Source organism: Tachypleus tridentatus, chromosome 6 (genome assembly GCF_004210375.1).
Source record: "Tachypleus tridentatus isolate NWPU-2018 chromosome 6, ASM421037v1, whole genome shotgun sequence".
Lineage (NCBI taxonomy): Eukaryota > Metazoa > Arthropoda > Merostomata > Xiphosura > Limulidae > Tachypleus > Tachypleus tridentatus.
In genome coordinates, this window is record NC_134830.1 from 101,497,162 (window position 1) to 101,523,333 (window position 26,172).

The 26,172-nt window shown below is 33.0% G+C and overlaps 1 protein-coding gene across 4 annotated transcripts in view; it reads left to right on the forward strand.

Moving 5' to 3' along the window:
- Window positions 1-26,172, forward strand: part of LOC143253190 (rho guanine nucleotide exchange factor 17) — a 164,886-nt gene that overhangs the window by 60,425 nt on the left and 78,289 nt on the right. For all 4 annotated transcript variants that reach the window (XR_013029440.1, XM_076506623.1, XM_076506622.1 and 1 more), the window contains exons 2-3: window positions 12,743-12,820; window positions 14,083-14,265. Coding sequence is in view for 3 of the 4 variants with exons in the window: in XM_076506622.1 (XP_076362737.1) it covers window positions 12,743-12,820; window positions 14,083-14,265 (261 nt within the window). In the remaining variant the exon portion in view is untranslated. The remainder of the gene's footprint in view (window positions 1-12,742; window positions 12,821-14,082; window positions 14,266-26,172) is intronic.

Sequence of the window (26,172 nt, forward strand, 5' to 3'; positions counted from 1 at the left end):
TACACTATACTGTTAGGAAGCAGGATATTGTACACTAAACTGTTAGGAAGCAGGATATTGTACACTATACTGTTAGGAAGCAGGATATTCTATACTAAAATGTTAGGAAGCAGGATATTGTACACTATACTGTTAGGAAGCAGGATATTCTATACTAAAATGTTAGGAAGCAGGATATTGTACACTATACTGTTAGGAAGCAGGATATTGTACACTAAACTGTTAGGAAGCAGGATATTGTACACTAAACTGTTAGGAAGCAGGATATTGTACACTATACTGTTAGGAAGCAGGATATTCTACACTAAACTGTTAGGAAGCAAGATATTCTACACTAAAATGTTAGGAAGCAGGATATTGTACACTATACTGTTAGGAAGCAGGATATTGTACACTAAACTGTTAGGAAGCAGGATATTGTACACTAAACTGTTAGGAAGCAGGATATTGTACACTATACTGTTAGGAAGCAGGATATTCTACACTAAACTGTTAGGAAGCAAGATATTCTACACTAAAATGTTAGGAAGCAGGATATTGTACACTATACTGTTAGGAAGCAGGATATTGTACACTAAACTGTTAGGAAGCAGGATATTCTACACTAAACTGTTAGGAAGCAGGATATTCTACACTAAAATGTTAGGAAGCAGGATATTCTACACTAAAATGTTAGGAAGAAATCATAATATCATTTTGTTTTCGAAATATGATAAAAATGTAAATTTACAGTATGTTAATGTTGAGTGAATCGTAGCATGACTGAAAGGCTCAACAATTAATTTTCGCGGTGGACGTCATTGTGGCTCTAAACTTTGGCTCTGAGTAAAATTCAGAGCAGAACTCAATTGTCCTATTCAAAGTGTATGAAATAGTTTAAAATCGATAGATTAAACTTTTACCATCAGATACTTTTGTTTGTTATGCTTAAGTAAGTTATCAGCGAGAAATATTTGATTGTGATGAAGTTGAAAAAAACACCAACAACATCATTTTAATACAGTAGATATTTTCCTACTTATCCGTTTTTATAAATAATACATAAGAGCGAATGCTTTTTAATACAGTTATCTATAAAATTAAGATCACAAATTTAGTATTCTCAGGTTGTTGTTAGTGTCCCAGCATGTTTAAAATCTAATATCATAAGCTGATAAAACTACATATATAAGAGTATAACTATTGTTTATCGTTAATAAAATTTTGTTTTGTCGAATAAGCTCTTTTATTAGTCCTCTTCAGATATAAATTATGTTTAAGACATTTAAGATCACAAACTAGTTAGTTTGTGAGATAAAATAAATAACAGCGAAAAACATTTTAACTTGTTGACTGAGTCATTAACTACCTGCCTTTATGTACAACATCCCAGATGTTATCGTTTGAAGTGTTGATTAAAAGACTGCTTAATCAGAGTTTGGAAAAGGCAGTTTCGTTTGGTTTATTTTGAATTTCGCGCAAAGCTACACAAGGGCAATCTGCGCTAGTCGTCCCTAATTTAGCAGTGTAAGACTAGAGGGAAGGCACCTAGTCATCACCACCCACTGCCAACTCTTGAGCTGCTCTTTTACCAACGAATAGTGGGATTGATCGTAACATTATAATGCCCCCACGGCTGAAAGTGGGAGCATGTTTAGTACGATGGGAATTTGAAACCGCGATCCTCAGATTACGAGTCGAGTGCCTTAATCACCTGGCTATGCCGAGCCAGAAGAGGCAGACGTTGTTAGGGAAAACACTATGAGTTGAACTAGCTTTACATTATCAAAGGTTACATAAGCACAGACAATTTGTATGGAGCTTATTTTTGATAAATTTCATTGCTTAAATTTGGGGAATAATGGAACAGCGATACAGATAAGTATTGACCTGCAACACACCATGTAATCTTGCACAGAGTTGTAAAAAATGACACATTTCAAATAAATATTCTTGCTACCTCTTTATATTTTAACATATCCTGTCAATAGAGAGAGGGGGTTCGATTTTGATAATTTATGAACACGTGATTGTAATTATCCATGGAATTATAGATTGTTTATGATAAAAAAACATGACCTTACTCCACTAAAAGTGCGCTAAATCTTGTGATAACATTAAGTTCTATTTGACTGTTTCTTTAAATTTTGCGCAAAGCTACAAGAGGTATCTGCACTAGTCATCCTTATTTAACAGTGTGAGACAAGAGAGAAGGCATCTAATTATCACCACCCTAGTGAGATTGACGTCACATTATAACGTTCCCACGGTTGAACGGGTAAGCCTGTTTGGTAAGCTGTGATTCGAACTCTGAGCCCTCAGATTACTTCTCGAACGCTTTAGCTACCTTCCCATGCTGGGCCCATTAAGCTATGAGTTGGCTTCAATTGGAGTTTAATATTTGTTCACAGTAAAGGTCTACAAGTGAGTAAGACTTATGTAATAGTTTTGAATGAATTGTTTTTCAGTATTTGGCTTTGAATCGCATTATAAAGATTTTGCCATGTAGGTGGTCGTAGTTTTACGAGAGTGGTAAAAACGCGAAAAGCCTTTTTGGAGAATAAAATAATAAATAAATAGTTCACGCTTAATATGAAGCATTTTGTCTATCGACCAGGAAGTTTACTGTTACGTTTAGAGGGATATAATTATAATTATTTGCATAAATATGAAATATAATTTGTTCTTAGGACTCATAACTTAAGTAAATTCCTTTGTGGAAGTACACGCGGACATTTCTCTAGGTTAAAACACGTTTTTTTTTGGTGGGGTGTAGTTTTCGGTCCTCTTCCTGAAGCCTTCATCGGGCAACAATGGATTGATCGATAAAACTTCGAGTAACCAACGAAGAAAGCTTCGGAAAGAAAACCGATAGCTCCTAAATAAAATGATTTTACTGTAGAGTTTGTTTGTTTTGGAATTTCGCACAAAGCTACTCGAGGGCTATCTGTGCCAGCCGTCCCTAATTTAGCAGTGTAAGACCAGAGGGAAGGCAGCTAGTCATCACCACCCACCGCCAACTCTTGGGCTACTCTTTTACTAACGAATAGTGGGATTGACCGTCACATTATAACGCCCCCACGGCTGGGAGGGCGAGCATGTTTGGCGCGACTCGGGCGCGAACACGCGACCCTCAGATTACGCCTTAACGCGCTAGGCCATGCCAGGCCTTTACTGTAGAGAAAGATCTGTGTATAATTCTACATACATAATATAATTAGTTACATTATTTATAAACAAATTTATTTCTTTACGTTTTTATAGAAGAAACCAAGACCAACATGTTTCTATTAATATTTTTTATTATTGTAAGTGTATTATCTATGTCCATTTTTTGTAATAAGTTCAACCAGAAAAGCTGCTAAAATTCTACAATAATTACAATTATTAATGAAGAGTCTTAATTATGCGTGTTTGTTGGTTAATAATTAAGCAAAACGCTACACAACGGGTTAGCTGTAATTGCCCACGGGTATCGAAACCTCGCTTCTAGTGTTATAAGTATTCATACATACCACTCTGCCATTGGAAATTATTACGCGTAATAGGCAAACTACAATAATTCTATATTGGACAAGAAAGTTTTTTTATGAATTTAATATTCGCTGCAGATCATGAACATAGATTTCTAAATATTCCTAAAGGAAATATTCGTATTGTAGTTACATAAACTTTCGTCTATTACCTTAGATTGTGATTTATTATATCAATATTTTCTCTCATAACATTATTTCTTTAGGATGTTAACGGTTTTGACGTTATTAACTTTTCACCAGGTACATTACAACGAGTCATTTGTTCATTGTTAATTGGATAATGATTGGATTTAGAAGGCACATTTGTTGCTCTGGGGTTTTGTTGTTGTTTTTTATTCTTATGGATATTTATAATTTGGTACATTACAATGAGTTATTTGTTCATTGTTAATTGGATAGTGAGTAGATTTAGGAGGCGTGTTTGTTGCTCTGGGGTATTGTTGTTGTTTTTATCCAATATAAGTATTTATAATTTGTTACATTATAATGTCATTTGTTCATTGTTAATTGGACTTAGGAGGCGTATTTGTTGCTCTGGGGTATTGTTGTTGTTTTTTATCCTATACAAATATTAATAATTTGGAAGCAAGATTTTTTTTATTGTTCAACATCATAGCTCTTTATTTTTAAACCTAAGCTAAGTATCATAAAAACTATCAGAATTTTTTAGCGTACTTTTAAGAACTTCGGAAAAGACTGTCCATTAAATTCCCCAAAATTTTCATTGATAATATATTTTAAACTGTACTTTAAAAAATATACTAAAATGTGATAGGTGGAATGAATAAGGTTTGTATAAAGTTTCTGGTGTTTAGTGTTTTCAACACGAATGGCACTTTGTAACACATGTGTCATGCAGCCAAGTCAGACTCCAGGGCCCAAGCCTAATTTGAACTGATAAATAGAGGAAGGGCACCAAGATAGAAACACCAGCCGCCTATGAGGTTACCATTAACCGAATAAGTAGGATTGGTTTCGACAGCCTAAAGGTGGATCGCGTTCAACGAAGTATCTCTTCTCGCATCTTGGAACTGAAGTACACAGGTCTAAATACCAACCACTAGACTACACACAGCTCTGTGTATAGTTTGTACTAGTGCAATAATCTGGCAGCGCCCCTCCGCTTCTTCGGTTGTACATTTAGCTTCTACTTTCACTTCAACGTTCCATTATTTAGATGACAATCATGTAGTACTCAAACATTGTGAATGTTGCCAAGATGTTTTTTATTGTTGAATTTAGTTATGTAATTCGTAGAATACTTTTTTAAAGTTTAGCATTTTATGATGCAACAACGTTTAAAGATATCTAAATACTTCAATAGTAAGTTAAGTATTCAATATATTTTAAATAAGCTTTTAACGTTTTATCAGTGAATGAGTTTCACTCTGTATATAAGATAACAGGTGTTAATGTAAACGTATTTCAACGTACTGGTAAATGAAGTTGGAGTATCAAAATAATTACGCAAAAGACATTTCTGCGAAAAAGTAATACCAAATTCTAGAATATCTGTTAATGAACCTTAGTAATGTTAAAAGTAAAAATAATAATAACAAACAAACATTTTTTGGAACAATAAATTATTTATTAGTTGCTCCAGCAGACCAGAATCAGCTCTAGAGTACAGATATTCTGGGTGCTACAAATAATGCTACAGTATGCGTGAAATTATACAAATATGCATGAAAGATATAGGGAGTATTAGAGACAAAAACATAAGCATGCATGATACATGGATATCCTTTTCATGCCTCTAAGCACTTCACTAAGTGAGTTACAACTTATATAGCACGAATAGTTGTTAGATACGGTTCAAAGTTCAATATACAATAAAATTTAGTTGTAAACAAATGTATACTGTTACGATTTTAAGTCTATTTAGGATAAACAAATATAGTTTCATCTTACAATTTGGAGTCATTGGGGAAAGAAAAAATGTTAATTTAAATTTGTTTCGACATTTTTGGTGGTTACGAAATCAATCATTTTGATACAGTTTTGATAACATATACAGTTAGGGTAGAGAAAATCAAAATACAATGTTTTACTGAAAACAATCATTTTAGAGATTATGCAAATGAAGTTTGAGATTTTAAGATAAGAAAAGCATTATAATCTTATCATGAAACTTACTTTCTACGTGGACAAGTAACAAAGTATTTGATTTATTCAGGAGCAAATCTTTTTTTTTTAGTGTATTAAAACACTTTACAAAACGTATGACATTTTTATATGAAAGATTTATGACGTTTACAGATAGTCTGTCAACTTTTGTGAAAATATACATACCAAGCTCCATGTTGAACTGAATTGAACAGCCCCCCTTCAATCAGAAGCCGTGGTACCTCTCACCCGCTGCATCTCGGCAAGGGTCAACTCAGCAGCTGATTGATTTCGATAATAGTTTTATCATCAAAAAGGCTAGATTAAAATGCTAACTTATTCGAAATATTGAAACTACAAAAGGTGTTATAAAAATTTTATTAACAGTTATGATAAACCTTTTGTAAGTGAATCAAAATATTTTAATGTAATATTAATTTTTGTTTAATCCGCTTAATAACTTAAAACTCGGTGTAAGTTAGATTCCTTAAAACCCTGATAAACCAAAGGTTACTTTAACAGGAGAGTCTGACTTCATATAACAAACTTCACTTGTCAGGTTGCTCGAGTTAATCGTTTATATACGTAATTTACCATCTTTTTAAATCCTGCATGATTTTGTGTTGTTTTTTTGTCTATCATAAACACGATTAACGAATATAAATTAATTCTTTTAAACGGAACAAAAACATCTAGATATAATGACTTAAAACATAATCATCGTCAAATATCCTATTTGGTAACTGCTTTCGTTTGGAATTTTCAATGTAAAATTCAATAATTTTGTAACTAATTTTACCACATTTAGATGCAAAAAGGAAATATATCTTTGTAATTTATAACATAACGTTTTCTACTTAACATTCAATACATCACATTATATATGATACCACAATGTAACTATGATGAGATGTAATTAGACTTTACATGTTCTACCAAGTAATTTTAGTTGTGTGTATAGTGCATTTCTTCTATTGATCTCTTATTTTCTTCGTGCAAGCCAGAAACATAATTTTTCCACCTTTAAAATATTCTACTTTTCCTTCCTTGCTGTTCTCCTCAGATTGTTTGGATCATGCCTCAAGCATCTTTGCCTTCTCTATGACAACATTTTGGAATTATTCATTGTATTTTTCTACTTTGACGACACTGTATGTGCTTATTACGTGCTTTTGATTTCTTTTACGGGTTGTGTCATAGTTACTGTATTCAATCTTTTTGTGACGTCACTAGGAGCCGAAAATGATTTAGTTGTTTATTTTCAATAAAATAATTTTTCGTCATAATTTATCCCACAACTTTTTATCACTATCACAACACTACAAGTTGAAAATATCAAAACGTAAGTTGCAAAATTATTTCTTTGACAAAACATGATTACAAAATGTTTCAAAGAACAGTGCGATTGAGGAATACTGTGAAACAATAGTTCATTACCCATCATCCATAGTTCCAGTCCAAAACTTTTCAATTCAAGTACGTAGTTCTGCCAAAACTTATGAAACAACAATGATCTAATTGTCACGTTCAGCGGCAGTCCTTCATTACCAGTCCCACTGAAACATTAAGAACAAACTTTATAAAATTCTAACAGAAATTGGACATAAAGCAGATGAAGGTTCAAGGAGAAATATCTATCAGGTCATCCCTTAAGTAAAGTCCGATTTCAGGTTCGGAAAAATATAAAGTATTTCAAAAGCTTTTAATGTTATTTAATCAATAACGTATGTTCCATTATTATTAATTACTTCCTGCTAACGATTCACAAGCTTCTGAATGCCACTTCTATAAAATTCTTGGGGTTTGGAGGAAAGGAATGGATAGAGGGTTGTTTTGACATATTCATGTGTTCCAAGCTCTTTTCCATCAAGATGGTTCTCCAAACTTCGGAATAAATGATAATCAGATGGGGCAAAGTCTGGAGAACAAGGAGGATGTGGAAGTTTTTCCCAGTCTAGCTCTTCAATATTTGCAGATGCGATCCTTGCTGTATGGAACCGTGCATTATCCTGGTGTAACACAATCTTTGCGATTAAGCAAAGCAGGCCTCTCTTTCTTTCAGTGCAAAATTCAAGCACTCTAACTGTTCACAATAGAAGTCTGATATAATGGTTACATGGAGTGGCAGCAACTCAAAGTGGATCACACCAATAGTGTTCCATCACACGCTTAACAAGACTTTCCTTGGGTGAAAGTACATTTTTGACTGTGTTTTAACCAGTTTACCTGCACTGAGCCATTGTCTGCGATGCTTAACATTTTTATAAAATATCCATTTTTCATCTCCAGTCACTAACCTGTCCAAAAAAGGTGAGTTACATTCACGAGAGTGCAGAGAAGTGCAAGTGTCCGCTCTTGCTCTAAAGTTAGCTTCTGTCAAATCATGGAGGATCCATTTTTTCAAGTTTTGACACCTTTCCAAACTGTTGCAGATCACAATAAACTGTTGAATGAGTTGAACCAAACTTCTGTGCTAGTTCTTCAACTGTTACAGCACAATCTTCATCAAATGCAGCCAGCAGCAAGTCATCATTAAACTCAACAGGACGACCTGAAGGTGGCGCATCACTTAAGCTGTAGTCACCTGATCTGAACTTCTGAAAACACCTTCGACATGTTTTTTCATTGAGATACTTCGCACCATGAACACCTTGAATGTTTCGTGTAGTTTCTGTTGCACTATTGCCTTTTTTAAACTCATACAGCATTATATGCCTAATGTGCTCCTCAGACACATCCATCTTCATAAGAGTTTATTTGATTAATGATCTGAAAAAGTGGAGTTGGGTTAGTTTCTTTTATATGTATGAACATTGTTATACATGTCCTACTACTTTAATGACTAAAAAGCCTTCGACAAAGACAGAACTAATAATACACTTTCTGTATTAAATTGTCGGACATTATGGGATGACCTAATAGATTAAAGTTATTTAAAGTTATTAAATTTGTATATAATCCAAAATATGTGGCTGAAATGGCAAAATGCATGAATTCTGCTGGACGGACAAACATACATTTATGAACGGTGAGTTATGCAAGTATATTTTTCTCTTTGAGACTTTTACAAATTACAAACGATGTGAGTTGCTGTGGAATTTCCAAGTCACCATAATCTTCATTTTTCCTATTTTCCCACTAAACTACCTTAATATATGGTGATGCCCATTACTGTACATGTAAGAATATAACATCATTATTTTAAACAAATCAGCTGGTGACGTCAATAATGAAGCGTAAAGTACAAACCATTTATCTTAACTACAAAAACGTATTACAAAAATGTATCCAATAGTGGTGCGTACTGTACGTATGCACTATAATGATTCTCTTTGTCATTCATTTAAACGAGTTATTCAAGCCTTTCAGTGTTGTTAAAGTTTGCAAAACCCAAAGGTATTGGCAGGTTTGACGATGTACAGAAAGAATCCCATCTGTTTGAATAATGTATTATGTTAGATATAAGCCACTACGTAACAGTACCAATTAATGAATGTAAACATAACAGGTTCGTTTTCATTTGAGGCTGCCTGTATACAGATGAGATATACCAAGGGAATTAACCTGATGTATTTGTTACAGAAGAAAGCTATAGTTGACTAAATTCTCTTGATATTCATTTGAATTACGCAAGATACGTAGGAGGAAAGTAACAATGTGAAATCGATTACTAGCAAATTCACTGAGTTACAATAGCTTTGTCTACTGCCTACTTGTTGTAAGAGTAATCAAATAGTTGGTGCTCATGGTAAACTTTTATCGACAATGTATCGCGATAACCGAAAATGGGCATTCCTCTTCAATAATTAATATTTGTGTAATTTGACAAATGTAATGAAGAAATTGTAGAAACGTTATATGGAACAAAAAGCAGTATGGTTCATCCATGATTTTTTTATTTCTAAATTAATTTATAAATTTACTGAAAATTAAATATGTGTCTACAGGCTGCCTGTAAATAAAAGAAAAAATTTAGTACATAATGATTCGATGAATGTTAAGAACATTTCGAAATGTGGTATCTGACTGTCAAGATACGAACAGACTTTAGTTAATCGTATAGACCTATTGCAGTTTGTTTATTCGAAGTGTCGGATATTAAACTTCATTTCACTTCATTGGATTGGAGTCTTAAGTTTTTCGGATGAACTAGCTGAAGCAAATATAACAGATTTGTATCAAATGTAATTGTAAGGTCTGCGTTTAAATACACTTGCACTTCAGACTTATCGCTATAACGATAAACTACGAGACATAGAAGATGTAATGAATAACAAATTACATAACATTGTAAATATGTGTTTGTTCTTTGGTGGAACTAATTTCTTTAACAGGATATTATAAATATGCTCACATCAGGATTTGTTTATCCGATTTTGTATCTGCTAGTACATCGTTACTTGTTTATCTATTTTTATTCTAGGATATTTGTACGACTCTTGTTATGACCCGATGGAACAACTCATATTTATTTGTTCATTAAAAGTTGACAGAAAGCTTATCAGTTCAGAGAATGCGTGGTTATGTTTTGCTTTATGAAAAATATTTTATAAAGTCAAGAAACTGCCACATTTTACCGTTATGCAATTAGTAAGAAATATATTTTTATTTAGTTATGTTCTAGTAGATTTTCTAAATTTTAATAAATGTGTTATGCGCGTAGTTAATGATATTCTTGTATAAAGATCATTTATGTTCCGTACCAGAACAGGCCTGAAATTACCTGGTTGATATGGAACACGTTTCGCATCTGAGGGGTCGCAAGATCGAAAACCGTGAGAACGTTATAATGTGGTAGCCACTTCCATTATTTGCTGATAACAAAAGCTAGCAGGGGGTGATGTTAAATAGTTGTCTTCTCTCTAGTCTATCACTTCAAAATTATGGAGGGCTGGCGCAGATAGCACTTGAGTAGAGGTTTTCGCGAAATTAAACATAACAGAAAAGCCTCAACACAACAGTTGTTTAATAGGAATTTTGAATGTTTAGCCTTGTTTCTGTGTCATACGCTAGTTGAATAATGTGACACTCATTTGTAGGAGTGGAAGAAAGACGTGTACAAGCTAGCATGGATTGGAGGTTTTTCTCCTTTAAACTTGTACTTGAGTTATTGTTAACTCGGTGACACTGAGGATTATTGGATACCGCACTAACACCTAGGTCTGGTATTGCTTTCAATATGTTCTTCTGCCGCAAAAGCTAAACTACGAGTAACTAAAAATACAGAAGCTGAATAGTGCAAGGAAAATGCCCCAGCTAAGTTAAAACTAGCACTTTAGTCTTGAATAAAGATCAAACTATGGTTTCATTATTTCTCTCTTTTTTTACTTCTTTTCATTTTATTATTTGCAAAATATTTCCATAACTTCTTGTACTGCAAGTTCTTGTAAGTAATTAAACTTTAGTTAGGTAGATTCTAGTAAATATATGAAATTTTTATGCAAATGTTTTTTTTTATATCATATTAGGAGTCATACTAGAGAATAATGAATTTTTGCGTTCAAACTTTAAGCAATTGATTTCAAGTTAAAACAGCATCATTTCTGTGGTTTGTTTTTGTCATATCCTTGTGAGAAGAGTTTACCAAGTTAGTATTTTGAAGTAAAAGTAGGAGTTTCTTTTGCATATAGAAATCTTGCGAGTCCGGGAACGTACTAACATTTTAATAATGGACACCCAGACGATAAAACAATTTACAACTAAATCAGATGATTTTTCTTAGCCAGCTGCTGTCAAGTCATTTAGTTCAGTTTTTTTAAAGTTTTCTCAGTAAATTAGTTTTACCCTTTCTCAATCAATGATAGATGTATCTCCTTAGACAGTTTTAAATGTTATCCAAAATAAATATTAATATTTAATTGCTTGAATATTTTAAACCGTGTTGCGATCATTAAATTTACTGATCTATCTTCAATGTACTTATGGTATATTCAACTTATAAAATATTGGTCACAATACTTCCTATCATTATGCATTACGTAACATAATACTGAAGTGAAGAAATTACATGAATATTTGTTAATTGTATTTTTATCTAGTAAAATAATTAACTACATTTTATTTTATTCAATCAATAGCTTAATTCTTCTGAATAAATTTTTTCCTCCATCCAAAATACAGTTTTTTTAGTTTACTATTTATTTTTTATTAATTTAATACTATTTCTTTCTCATTTGTTTTGAGTAACTGTCTTTTTAGATTCATATAACTATACTAAAGTTACATATTAATAACGCATACTGTAATTGTTTATCATTTAACCAATCAGAAAGAATCACACCAGTATAAAGTTCGTAATACTGGAAAGTTCAGAAAGTATTATTATGGACATTAGTGATAGACAGGGACGAATTATTTGTTAAGCACAATGCCTAGGGCCTACGAAAGTTTGAGGGCCTATGAAAACCATGGGTCCATGATAATTTTCCTTAAAAGTTAATCTTAGAAAACCGAATAATAATAAGCATAAAAACACACATTTTACTTTGAAAGCTTTGTTATACCTTTAAGTTACACGATATATTTTGGTATATACGCATTAGTTTGTGTACTCACATTCACATAAGCACACATCCGATATTTAATTACAGTGTATTAACACACATAAATAGCAAGTATATATTATATGCATATAAATACTTAAATTTCAAACCAGAATTTATAATTCATATATCTATAATTTATCTAACCTTTGGTTTAACTTGTACGGCTGGTAGGGCCTAAGAACAGAAAGTACCTAGGCCCTACGATCGTCTTGATGCGGCACTAGTGATAGAGTGTATCCAACCATGGAACACAGGACTGAAACACTGTATAATAAACGTGTAGAAATCAAAGTTTTGGGTGGTCAAGGATGCTCTATGCAAAGCATTGAAGCAATACTCCAACAAACTGACTCGATATTTGTTAAAGATATCCAATAACATTGATCTTAATAGAATTAATTTTGGTGAAAATAAAAAAGATACCCTTAAAAGTACATCCTAGCATTTGTTATGTATAACTGTTAAATGTTTCATTTATATGAATGATTAAGAAATATATCATGAAACGACATAAAATAGAAAGTTTCAGGTCGGTGGTGTGACATTAATAAAGGTTCTTATCAACTTTTCGTGCAGGACACCAGAACTCATGTGGTGGGAGAAATCTACGACACCGAAGTATCCTACGTAGAGTCCCTACAGATTTTAGTAAATGTAAGTAACATTAATTAAATGACACAGAATCGGCAATAGCACAAGAAATAGTCAAGTATTTTTAGGTGTTTTGCAAGTAACATATTTTCTTTAATTTCATGAACAGTGTCGTTTAAAGTGTTGAATATATATCATATACTTACGTTTATTATTTTTTTCATTTTAAGCTATACATATTTCTATTAAAGAGATATTGCACATTTATAATTCGGTATGTTAACAAGTATGTTGATTTTAAATTCTGATCTATGTAAGCAGTTTCTATGACCGGAAGTTAGTGCTAGATAGTTTTTATGTATTTTGATAGCGACTTCCTGGCGTAATATATGCCTACTATAAGTATTATAGTTTAAATCTTATATCACAATTTTGAACGTGGGTAGCACTGTTCAAATCATCATTATTTTCGTATTAGATTGATGTATCGAAAAAAGAATGTAAGTCATTATAGTTTATAGAAGTGTGTGAATCAATAACAACTGAGTGATTAACCTTTACAGAGAATTATTGTAATATACATGTAGTTAGTACTTTACCATATGACGACAGTGTAGATATGTGTGTAAATTGTTTAATAAATATACGAAACAGTTTTAATGTAACTGAAATTTAGTTTAAATCTATTAGCTAGTTTTAAGCCAAATGAATTGCTTATTTAAAACAGCCTAACAAATTTCAGTTCACAATTATAAATGTAATATATTCTATGTGTTAAATCAAGCAGCTACCTGTTAATTAAAAATAATAGGTATTGCATTTTACCCCTTAAATCAGTGAATACAAATACTGTTGGTTGTTGTGGGTTTTAAAAATACTAGTTTAGTTCGCTGATGAGAAGTCTAGCTATTGCTGTGTGTTATGGTTTAGACAGATCATGTCAGTTTAGTTGAGGTCTTAATACTTAAAAGGCAATTATTCATACTATCTCTTTCATACTCTTATGCCTTTCAACAGTTCAGCGTTAAATTTGAGTGGTTATAACTCATTCTGTACCTTTGAGTTTAAAGAAACAAACATAATTGTAGTTCAGAATATTTTCAATTAAATTCTCAAAGTATTTCAAATAATTTTTTTCGTGTCAACATTTTTTGTTGAAGCTCTAAACTAATTAGGAACAGGAATCAAGTTAGTTTTATCAAAACATAAACCGCTTGTGTTAATGAAATAAAGGAGATATATAGATTTTATATTACATAATCATAGTAATTATGTTGTTATATCATTGTTAACATACAGTAACTGTTTGTTGACTGCTATTTCAGAAATACAAGAAACCTTTAGAAAGAACAGAAAATGCAGCCCTAGTTGAGAAAAACCTGGTGGATGAAATTTTTTACAAAATACCAGAAATTCTCATGCATCATGAGAGTTTTTTGGAGTCTGTTCGCCAAAGAATTTCTTACTGGGATAGCAAACAGAAGATTGGAGACTTATTTGTTGACGTTGTGAGTTTCTAGTCTTTTATCTATCAAATAAGTAGACATTGTAGTAATAAGTATAGTTTGAGACAATACACTATATTTTATGTTTTTCTGAATTGAAGTAAATTATAACTAGAAACTGTTAAGTGAAGACAAATATAGAATTAATGCTCTCGTTGTACTATAGACACTGTTAATTTGTTATTTTGCTAATTAATTATGTTTGTTTTATGTAGCTTACGTTAGTGGAAAATTACACTCAGAAACTTATTGTGATATACGAATAGAAACTCTACGGATATATTTAAGAAAATTATATATATATTATAGTATTACAGTAATATAATGTTATATTACTCATTTAGATTTAATATTCCTTAATGGCAGTTTGGGTTAGTTGTTTAACTCTCAATTATTGGTCTGCCTTTACAATAAGTGCCTTTACAAAGAACGACCGAGTGTGCTGTTGTATAGGTTTTATCATCAAAGAATTATTATAAACTGTCCCAGAAAGTAAAATATTTTAAATATTTATATTTCACACATTATAAATTTTTAACCATTTCATTATGATAAACAAGCGTATTCATATCTTCGTAGACGAACTTAGATTTCTTTAAGTGAGACAACTTTCACGAAAACAACAAGTTCAGACCTACAAACGACCCGGCATGGCCAGGTGGGTTAAGGTACTCGACTAGTAATCTGAGGGTCGCGGATTCGAATCCCGGTCGCACCAAACATACATGTTTTTTCAGCTGTGGGGGCGTTAGAATGCGAGAGTCAATTTCACTATTCGTTGGTAAAAGAGTAGCCCAAGAGTTGGCGGTGGGTGGTGATGACTAACTGTCTTTCCTCTAGTCTTACACTGCTTAATTAGGGACAGCTTTGCGCGAAATTCAAAACAAACTCAGATCTACAAAATAAGAACTTTCTTTTTAGCTGCAGCGGCTCATAGAACTGCTCTAAGTTTGTTTCTTTTTTTTCAAGAAGAAACCTTTAACTCCATCTCTTGACCGATTAGAGATCTAATTAAAGTCGCGGCTTTTGAGGATTCCCTCTTTTTTTTTCGAGAAAGCAAAAGATCGGTTCATAATCCATTCAACATATTAAGTCAAGTTTGTTCCTTGTTATGTGCCACCCATTTCACCGATACTTATGCAGAACTCTAATTTTTAGCTCCAAGACAAACTTTTTAAAACCAGTGAAAATTATATGGGTAGTCAACCAAGTTGAATTATTACACTTGTCAATGCTGAATAAATAATTCGTAGAGCTACATACTTCAACATTAACAGACAAAGCATTTAGAACACTATGATTTTTTGATAGTTTTACGTAAAAAATGTACGTATAACGTATTATATATGTAAAAACGACTGATATTGGTGGAGAAACCACTATGTATAGGAGCGAACAACGTTTCGACCTTCTTCGGTCATCGTCACCAGCCACTTTTACATTTTTAATCTTCTCCACAAGTGAATTTTCTCGTCATCACGGATTGTATGTATAATGAATTATAAGATGATTGAAAAACTCATACTGAGGACTAACGAACTAAATCATTCTTTCTGATGCACAGTAAAACAAATGTTAGCTTGGAAAGAAATAAAATGTATGGTTTTTGTTTTCTACCAGTCGACACATTTAGAGATCTACGAACTTTTGTTTTATGAGACTAATTAATAAAAGCACATAATGCAGTAGACAGATCATATCAGTTTGGTCTTAATACATAAAAAATAACACGAACATTATTTCTGTACATTGCACTATGCACAGAAATGCAAGTAGTTTTTATAATATGAAAAAAATTATAATTACCTACTCTTTTCATAGTACTATAATTTTATTTAGTTGAAACTTTACCAAAATCTTCAGTTTGATGCGTTTACTAGTAAGTTGAAACTTAGGTAATTTTTGGACTTTAATCCTTCTCAATAATCAGTGACTTTTGGGTCCAATAGTGATGACAGTCTTCAACAAAGAATATTATATGTCATTATATAAACATTGTATATTACCTTTTAAAGGAAGGTCATCAAATGTCACTAATCTATACTAAGCACAACTTCGATAAAATGAATATTAGTGTGTTGCTTGTTATAAAGATTATCCCACATTAACTCTTTTATCATGGTGTTAAACACGCATGGTGCATAGCGTTATTTTACTTCACTTATAGAGATAACTAATTGAACGGAACACAAAAGAACGGTGTTTTTGTCATAGCAAAGCTACTTCAGGCTATCTGCTGTGATCATAGAAGGGAATCGAACCCTTCATTGTAGTGTTGCAAATTCGAAGACTTATTATTTTGCCTAAATTGATTCCATATGTTATGTACTTAATAGCAACAGTTTTTATTCACATTAAATTACGGTTTATTTTATATAGAAACATTTTGCAACCACCAAGGTGTCTTGGCCTCAAATTATAAGAACACTATTATATAGTACGGTCCTTCATCAAGCCTTTAGGTCGTTAAAATGTAGGAATTCTTTAACGGAAGAATTAACTAACCTAGGTGTATCAGTTGTAGATTTCTTGATCAGCACTATTAACACCCAGATGCAAAGTATTAACCTGGAGCAGCTTCCTATTGGTCCAGTTTACTTCTAATATCCAGGTTTCTTTCATTGACTACGTAGTATCAGTTCGTGTTGTTGTTCCTAAATTAAGGTTCATGGTAGTCATGAATCAATTGTTAATTTGGTAACAATTTTAGTTAACACTAAAAGATTGTTAACTTCTGTCTAACTTTTTTGTCACTCATGTATTTAATGGTAGTTTCATTCCTTCTTTTTCCATTAGTTGATGTGAATATCACCTATATTCCAGAACAGCGTTCGAGGCAAAGGTTTTGCTTGTTTTTGAATTTCGCGCAAAGCTATACGAGAGCTATCTGCGCTAGCCGTCCCTAATTTAGCAGTGTAAGACTAGAGGGAAGGCAACTAGTCGTCACCACCCACCGCCAACTCTTGGGCTACTCTTTTACCAACGAATAGTAGGATGGACAGTAACATTATAACGCCCCCACGGCTGAAAGGGCGAGTATATTTGGTGCGACCAGGATTCGAACCCACGACCCTCGGATTACGAGTCGAACCCCTTAACCCACTTAGCCATGCCGGTCCTTACTTTTTACATCATTTCTTCAGTTCTAGAAGTATTTGAAAGGACGAGGTTTCAGAACAGTTAACCATTGTAGTGATATTTTGTCGAAAATCCTTAAAGCATCAGATATTCTGTTTATTGTAATATTTCTCGGCCCGGCATGACCAGGTGGTTAAGGCACTTGACTCGTAATTTTAGGGTTGAGGGTTCGAATCCCCTTTACACCAAATATGCTCACCCTCTCAGCCGTCGGGGCGATATAAGATACGGTCAATCCCACTATTCGTTGGTGAAAGAGTAGCCCAAGAGTTAGCGGTGGGTGGTGATGACTAGTGTCTTCTCTCTAGTCTTACACTGCTAAATTAGAGACGGCTAGCACAGGTAGCCCTCGAGTAGCTTTGCGCGAAATTAAAAAAAAAAGCAAAGCGAGTAATATTTCTCAAGCAGCTCAAATTAGAAAAAAAAAATAGTTATTTTAACGTATTTAACATTTATCTGTTTAATATATTTCACAAAATAACATTAATATAACAATATCTTTATTAACTTTATCTTTTGTTCCTGTCGGTTTCTATTTACATTCACTCAACGCTATTTAATTTATTTTTAAATAACAGCCTTATCTTATAGTTGACTAAAATTTTGCGAGGAAACCTCTCGTGGCTGGCGAGTGTTGATTGAGATTCATTTTGCTCTCAATACACCATCTTCATTGTTGTCTAATTCAGTTAATCAGCTCTCGCTGAAATTTGTCCAGCGCTAATTTGCTTTCTCAACATTAAAACGACATTTTTTAAGCTTATTTTTTTTCTTCTCCTAATTTTCCGGATAATTAGTTCTGTCAGTTTCTCCGTCTTGTTCCGATTTTCTTCAGTAACTTCAGAGACTTCTGTCATTCTTCTAATGTTTTCCTGTTGATTTTGTATTTACTTTAAGATGTTCGTACGATGAATTTTTAATCCTCATTACTGTACTTCTGACGTTTCTAATGATAGGCACGTGACGATATATATCAAGGAAATAAATTCTAAATTTCTCCTTAAAAATGATCAATATTTTACACGGAACTCGACAGATCAAGATATAAATGGAGAATCTTTACTAGTGAAGGATAGTATTTATCATAATCTAAACTAAGTTTTACACTGGAATGTTATATTTTCTTCAAAGGAAAAGGAAATGCTGGTTAGTTGTGCTCTGTAGCACGAGTAGAAGAATTTAACATTTATAAATTTATTTGTGTTTTTCGAAAGTTCGTTATCAGTAAATAACAAGTTGCTTCAATTTATGTTTTATTTTATTCGACCTTTATCCTCCACTTTTTAGAAGACTTAATTTCATATAATTATTGTAGCGTTTTGTTTGTCTGTTGTTAAGGTCAAATATACAAAATGGGCTATCTGTGCTCTGCCAACTGGAGATATCGAAATCATATTTTTTACTGTTATGGAGTGACTAATAAATTATAAAAATATCACTTAAGCCTTTATACATTATCCAATCTAATGATCTGTTGTTATAACTGTAGGTGTGACCAAAGGGTTGTTTAAAGTTGTGCATGTAAAGTGAATTAGCCCTATGATGAAGCTCGAGCATTTGACATGATTTATGGTGTTTTATGGAGTACAAGTTACAGCATGGTTTGTGAATTTCCTGTAATAAATTTGGGTGTAAATCTATTTTGAATATTCTAGACTTGTATTAGTTTGTTTGAGCTTGGCATAAACTAGTTGATGGCTAGGGAGATTGATTCGCAGCCTGCGGGTCGCGGGATCGAAACTTGTTGTCAACTCGTCCTTTCATCCATGGGCAACTCTTTAGCGACTCTTTACCAACGATAGTAGGACTACATGTCACATATTGCCCCACGGCTGAATAAAGGAAGAAGGCTAGTGTACATAATAGAAGGCTAGTGCGTGTAGCCATGGAGCAGCTTTACACAGAATTCACAAACAAACAGTGTTTTAGATAAAGTTACTTTCTTTTTGAATTGTAAACTAGCATTCTTTGTTTCTTTCTTTCGTGAATTTAGCGCAAAGCTATATAAGAGCTATCTGCGCTAGCAGTCCCTAATTTAGCAGAGTGAGACTAGAAGGAAAGCAGCTAGTCATCACCACCCACCGCCAACTTTGGGCTACTCTTTTACCAACGAATAGTGGAATTGACTTGAACATTATAACGCCTGCACGAGTGAAAGAGCAAACATGTTTGGTATGATGGAAATTCGAACCGGTGACCCTCAGATTGCGAGTCAAGCTTTCTAATGACCCGTGTAAACTAGTATAACATGATCATGGTTTTTGTATTTATATAGCACACAGTAACTCTTTTTCATACTCTTGAATATGATGTGAAACTACGTTGAAAGATGTAGAGTGACTTTTACAACTGTTGAGCATTCTAGATAAAGATTCTAATTGTGTATTATCCCCATTGGCACAGCTGACTTACAACGCCAAATATCCGTTTTTATTATCAACTATTTGTTGATAATCCACAGTTATCATGTGGACAGAGCACAGATAACTTATTATGTAGCTTTGTGCTTAATTCTAAAAAAACAAACAAATAGTGTATTATAAAACACTGCTTGTGGATTTTAATATTTTACATATACACAAACGTCCTTGATGTAACCTTTTGATGAAGCTATTTTCATAGCTAAAAGGTAAATTATTTTGTTTCTTCTTATTATTTTTTTTTTAGCTAAGCACAAAATTAAGCAGTGAGCTATTTGTGCTCTGCCCATCACGGGTATCGAAAAACAGTTTCTTGCGTTGTAAGTCCATAGACATACCTCTGTGCCACAGTGCAGCATTATGACCTTCTCTAAGTTTATTATGCGTTGTCTGTAAACTATTTATTCATGGTATATTGCCTCCATAAACATTTATTGTTATTTCTCTAAAAGTGATAAAAAGGGTTTATTTTTTAATTTCTGCCTGTTTTTTAAAAATTAGTATTTACTTGATTAGCCTTTTCTCGAGCATATAACGAAAAAAACTAAAGCGCTTTTAATTAAACGGTTTGTGGTTGTTTTAGCAATGTTCTAGATTCTAGAACACTGATTTATTTGTAGCTTCTTTTTACACGTACCTAAACTTTGTGGAAGATCAAATGATCAATTGACTGTTGTTGCATATGGCTTCAACCATAGTTTTGTCTTGGTTATCTCTTCATTTACCGCCTCTTCATTTCACAACCAACATGGTAAAATGTAATTTCACCAATGTTATCATATTATTATTTTACAAATGAATAAGAATATAAGAATGATGGTGTTTCAAGTCTGAAGTCTGATATTTGTAACACTTCATCAGATCCGAGTAAAATTGAGCTCTGATCAAATGTGAAGTACAAAAATATAAACTATTGAAATATTCTTTAAATATTAGAAGTTTAGCCTGATTAAAGTAAAGAAATATAATAGAACTGGAATATTTAATTTCCATAGTGGTGACTCAAAGATTTCAGGCTTAACACCAGTGGTTGTTAACACTTTATTTAGAGTGGTTAATGTTTAAGTGAAAGTTAATTCTGAATTTTTCGTTTTCAAATATTTTAAAGTTTGATGAATTTTTTGACATAATGCCTCTGCACAACAATATTATATTAAAGGTAGCAATGCAGCTTACATTTGAGTTTTTTTTTTTGCTTAAGGTTCAGAAAACAATACAGTGGATTCCTAAGTATGTATATTAGAAGTTTTATGATTTTGGAATTAAACAAATGTGTTTTATTCTTGGCAGTATGCCATGTAATCAAGCATGTGCGGTACCTACAACAGAAATTCCCGTTTTGTAAATTTTAAATCTCCAATCTTAACACATATTTATTATCTGGGTGTTGCATATCCTTCAAAAACAATCATTCTTAAGTAACATCTGACTACCTATATAATCAAATAATGCCAAAATATAGTTCTAATATCCGCGGTCCACCGCGACGTTATATCTGTTATAGTTGTTTCGATATTTTCAAAATCATTTTAATCTATTCTTTGTTTTGTCGTAAGTGATATAATAATCGAAGAGTATAACTGTGTAAAACTAGTGTATTCGTAGAGTGGTTTATTCCTATAACCAGGCCCGACATGGCCATGTGGTTAAGGCACTCGACTCGTAATCTGAGGGCCGCGGGTTCTAATCCCCGTCGCACCAAACTTGCTCACCCTTTGAGCTGTGGAGGCGTTATAATGTTTCAGTCAATCCCACTATTCGTTGGTAAAAGAGTAGCCCAAGAGTAGGCGGTGGGTGTTGATGACTAACTGCTCTCCCTCTAGTCTTACACTGCTAAATTAGAAACGGCTAGCGTAAATAGCCCTGGTGTAGCTTTGCGCGAAATTCAAAAAACAAACAAATAATCCTATAACCAGTTACTTAAGTTATTAAATCAAAATAATTTACTGGAGAGTGTTTTCAAAATACTAAACTATTTGAATATTTAATGTTAATGTGCAGCAGATGGACTGTGAAAAGTTCGTAACGATGTACATTTTAAGAATGACCTTGCCGTTCGTTATCAAAGCTTGTTACAACGAAAATTGCGGCGTCGAGCAGTAGTGCGTAGCCATGAACATCAGACCGAATACGATCGATGACGAAGAAAAAACTCCAAGAGCAGCACAGAACACATCATACCGTTGTTATTAAGTGTGGTTAACGCTCAATGAGAAATAAAAATGGCCAATATGGCGTAAATGTACCATGAAAACATAAGCTTATACAAATCTTATTGTTTGTTTTTTGAATTTCGCGCAAAGCTACACGAGGGCTAACTGCGCTAGCTGTCCCTAATTTAGCAGTGTAAGACTAGAGGGAAGGCAGTTAGTCATCATCACCCACCGCCAACTCTTGAGTTACTCTTTTAACAACGAAGAGTTAGACTGACCGTCATACTATAACGCCCCACAGCTGAAAGGATAAGCATGTTTGGTGTTACGGAGATTCAAATTCACAACCCTCAGACTACAAGTCGAGCGCCTTAACCACCTGGTCTTGCGAGCCACAAATATTATTAATATGACAACTGTACTCTTAAATCGTTTAATTTTTTATACTGTGACTTTATAAAATTATGTTTATATGAACGCAATTTATAATATCATTAACATAATGGTCCAAAATGATATGTCTAGTACAAATGATGTTTCAAATACTATATTTCTAGATTGTATACAAAAAAGTTTTGAATTTATGTTAAATTCTGTGGCTTTTGTAGCCCATGTTTATGGCTCGTGTGAATTATATGTTAGCTACCTATCAATTTTTAAACAGTTATTGTTCAAACCATATAAATAAACCAAATTACAGAAGCTTGGCTTGCTTTTAAGCCCAAAGCCACGCAATGAGCAATCATTGTTTTTGCCAAAAGTAGAGATCTAAAAGTTATAAGCCTTCAAACTTGACTCTTAGTCATCAGCGGTGGAATTCAGAAGTAAACGAACTATCAAATAATATATTAGAAAATGTAGAGTATTGCAACATAAAATACACTAATATAAAAATATAATGTTTTTGTAATCTAAAATGTTAAATTTACAGTTTACTGATGTAAAAAATATGCAAATAAATTATCTTGTAGCATGTATTTATTATTTTATAATTTTAACTATAGTTTATAATAGTCAGTGGTAATAATGCAAGGATTGTCGATTCCCTAAATTTGAAAAAATATATCTACTGCATTTCGAAAAATAGAATAAATTTAATGTATTATTTGTATTTACTCTTTGTCATCTATAAATATTTGATCATCTGGCTGTGAAGTAGCTTGTACAGATAATTGTGAAACATGTTACATATTATATAAATAATGTGCATAAAATTTTGATTTCGTTAATTTATTTTTCACTTAATTTGTTTATGTAATTTTAAAAGTAAACTCGCGCATATAATGTTAAGTGCCGAGCGTTGAAATTTTTGGTTTTGAATTTGGCGCAGAGCTACAGGAGGGCTATCTGCGCTAGCCGTCTCTAATTTAGTAGTGTAAGACTAGAGGGAAGAGAGCAAGTCATCACCACCCACCGCCGACTCTTAGGCTACTCTTCTACCAACAAGTAGTGAGATTAATCATCACATTATAACGCCCCTACGGCTGAAAGTGCGAGCATGTTTGGTACGACGGGAATTCGAACCCGCGACCCTCAGATTAGGAGTCAGGCGCCCTAATTATCTGGCCTTGCCGGGCCCATTTGCTAGTTTTGCTGAATGTGTTATCTTTATATTTCTCATATGTGATTTATATCCTATTGAGTATTATTCCGTTTTATTGCACGGACTTTTTCAAATGATGGACTGTTGGAGATAAGTTTTGTTTGTTGTTAAGCCCAAAGCCACACAATGGGCTATGTGTCATGTTGCCACCACGAATATCGGGATCCAGTTTTATGTGGTGTGAGCCTTCAGACATATCCCTAAGCCACTTGGATGGGGGATACAAGTAGATTAGTGCTTCTGAGTCTTTTGTCTGTTATACTTTTTAGTTCTGACTTTTGGATATGTTTTTGTATTAACAGTATATTACAGTACACATTCACAACCGATGTTCTGAATTCTATTTTCGTTCTCTATTGGATCTACAGGTGGTTTATGATGTACTAACTTTGATATTATTGTGTTGTAAGTTCTCATTATTCTGAAGACTTGGCAATTTGTAACATCCGTTTGTTTGTTTTGGAATTAAGCACAAAGCTACACAAAGGGTTATCTATGCTTTACCACCATGAGTATCGAAATCCGTATGAAATTTATGTGTATTGTGTATTCAAGTTGATTTAAATACTAATGGAGAAGAATCGGACGAATAATTAGTACACTAGGCGACAGCAGATTAGAATAAAAATGTATTACATCAAAATTTAGAATTTAACAATACTTAGTATCTCATAATAAGACAGTAACTGGTTAATAACGAAACGTATGTACTAATTAAAACAAGTAATACCGACAGCAATTAATACCTGATCAACAGATGGAGGAGGTTAATCACATTATTTATTTTGTTTTACGATGAGTTTGCACATTTAGGTTTTGTTTTGAAAACGTATGAAGTACTTCTACGTACTAAAACAAGAACAAAATGTGTGAACTCATTGAAATACAGTACTTTGTGGTGAGATATATAGAGCAATATAATCTCGTATCCACCTAACCGAGAGATATATATGTCCTAGTCGTAGTGCTATCGGGAAGCGATAGTTTAGAAACAATTATTTCTATAAAACTGCACTTTATAGATCAGAATTTATGTCGAATACAAAAATATATAATTATTTTCAAACACGTCTTCTACGACACATCATCAGAAACTTACTCTGTTGCTTTCCCAACACGTAAACTTTAGGCTAACATTCATTACAATAATATTGTTGATATTGCAGAATGCGTAGGCAAATAATTTATCTACTTCGGTCTGTGATGATCAAAAGGTAAGACATATTTTAAAACTGAAAATAATCGTGATTATCAAGTATAGTGCTGGTATGAAAACTCCTAGATACCCATTACTTAAATATTTGAAACTTTATGTACACACAAAAAAAGAAAACGTGTATACTTTATGGAAGGTTTGTTTTATCAAAAGTGGACTACAGCACACAAAATATGATTGTGATGCTTGTAATAAAAAAAAATACTTACACTTATGTAGAGGCCTGGCATGGCCAGGTGGGTTAAGGCATTCGACTCGTAATCTGAGGGTTGCGGGTTTGAATCCCGGTCACACCAAATATGCTTGCCCTTTCAGCCGTGGGGGCGTTATAATGTTACGGTCAATCCCACTATTCGTTGGTAAAAGATTAGCCCAAGAGTTGGCGGTAGGTGATGATGACTAGCAGCCTTCCCTCTAGTCTTACACTGCTAAATTAAGGACGGCTAGTGCAGATAGCCCTTGAGTAGCTTTGCGCGAAATCCAAAACAAACAAACAAACAGACACATATGTAGATTTATTAAATTAAAAACAGTTGGAGTTTTCTAACGGTTTTGTACATTTTCAAATGGTGTTTTTCAGTATTTTTGTTTAAGAAATAACGAATTATTATCTTTATTTCATCAATATAATATTTGGAAGTTGTATTGTTTTTTTCTGGATATTGATGTTATTGCTTCTCTATTTCAAAACAATTCGGTGGATATTTTTCAAACTTGTTTTTGATATTATTAACTTATCATCCAAAAGTAAAACAAATCTCATGCAATGTTATCACTGCTATTGAATTATTTTTATGTAGATGTTTCTTAGAACTCAAAGTGATAAAACCTGCAAAATCTGTCAGGGTTAGCGACTAAAGATATTTTTTGTTGAAAAGGTTTTATATGAGACCTTAACGTGTCAATTAGCTTTCCTTTAACAAGTATAGAAGCAATAAAATGCGTCCACAAAAAAAATATAGAAAACAATAACTTTACAATTATCTACGAAATATTTTCTCTTGTAACATTCAACCTGGTATGCTATTTTTTAACTTTTTAACTATCGTATTGTAGTATGTTTCTTGACCGATTCGTATTGAAAAGAATATAAACATTTGCTTCATTTTTTTCCAAATCATGTGGTATCTTTTATGTTTCGTTTTAAACTGAGATTTGTGGAATTTCAAATATCCTTAGTAATCCTAATTTGATTTTAACTGCTCCGTTTGACGTAATTTTTAATACGTAGCTTAATCACGTAAGCCTTTCTTGTCCTGCTGATCCAAAAAATACGGTCTCGTGTAGGAAGCACATTTTAAAACCATTACGTTGAATTGGATAACCAAAGTTTCTTTCTGTAGAAGCTCAAGATGTTTCATTATTTCACTGAAAGTGGGA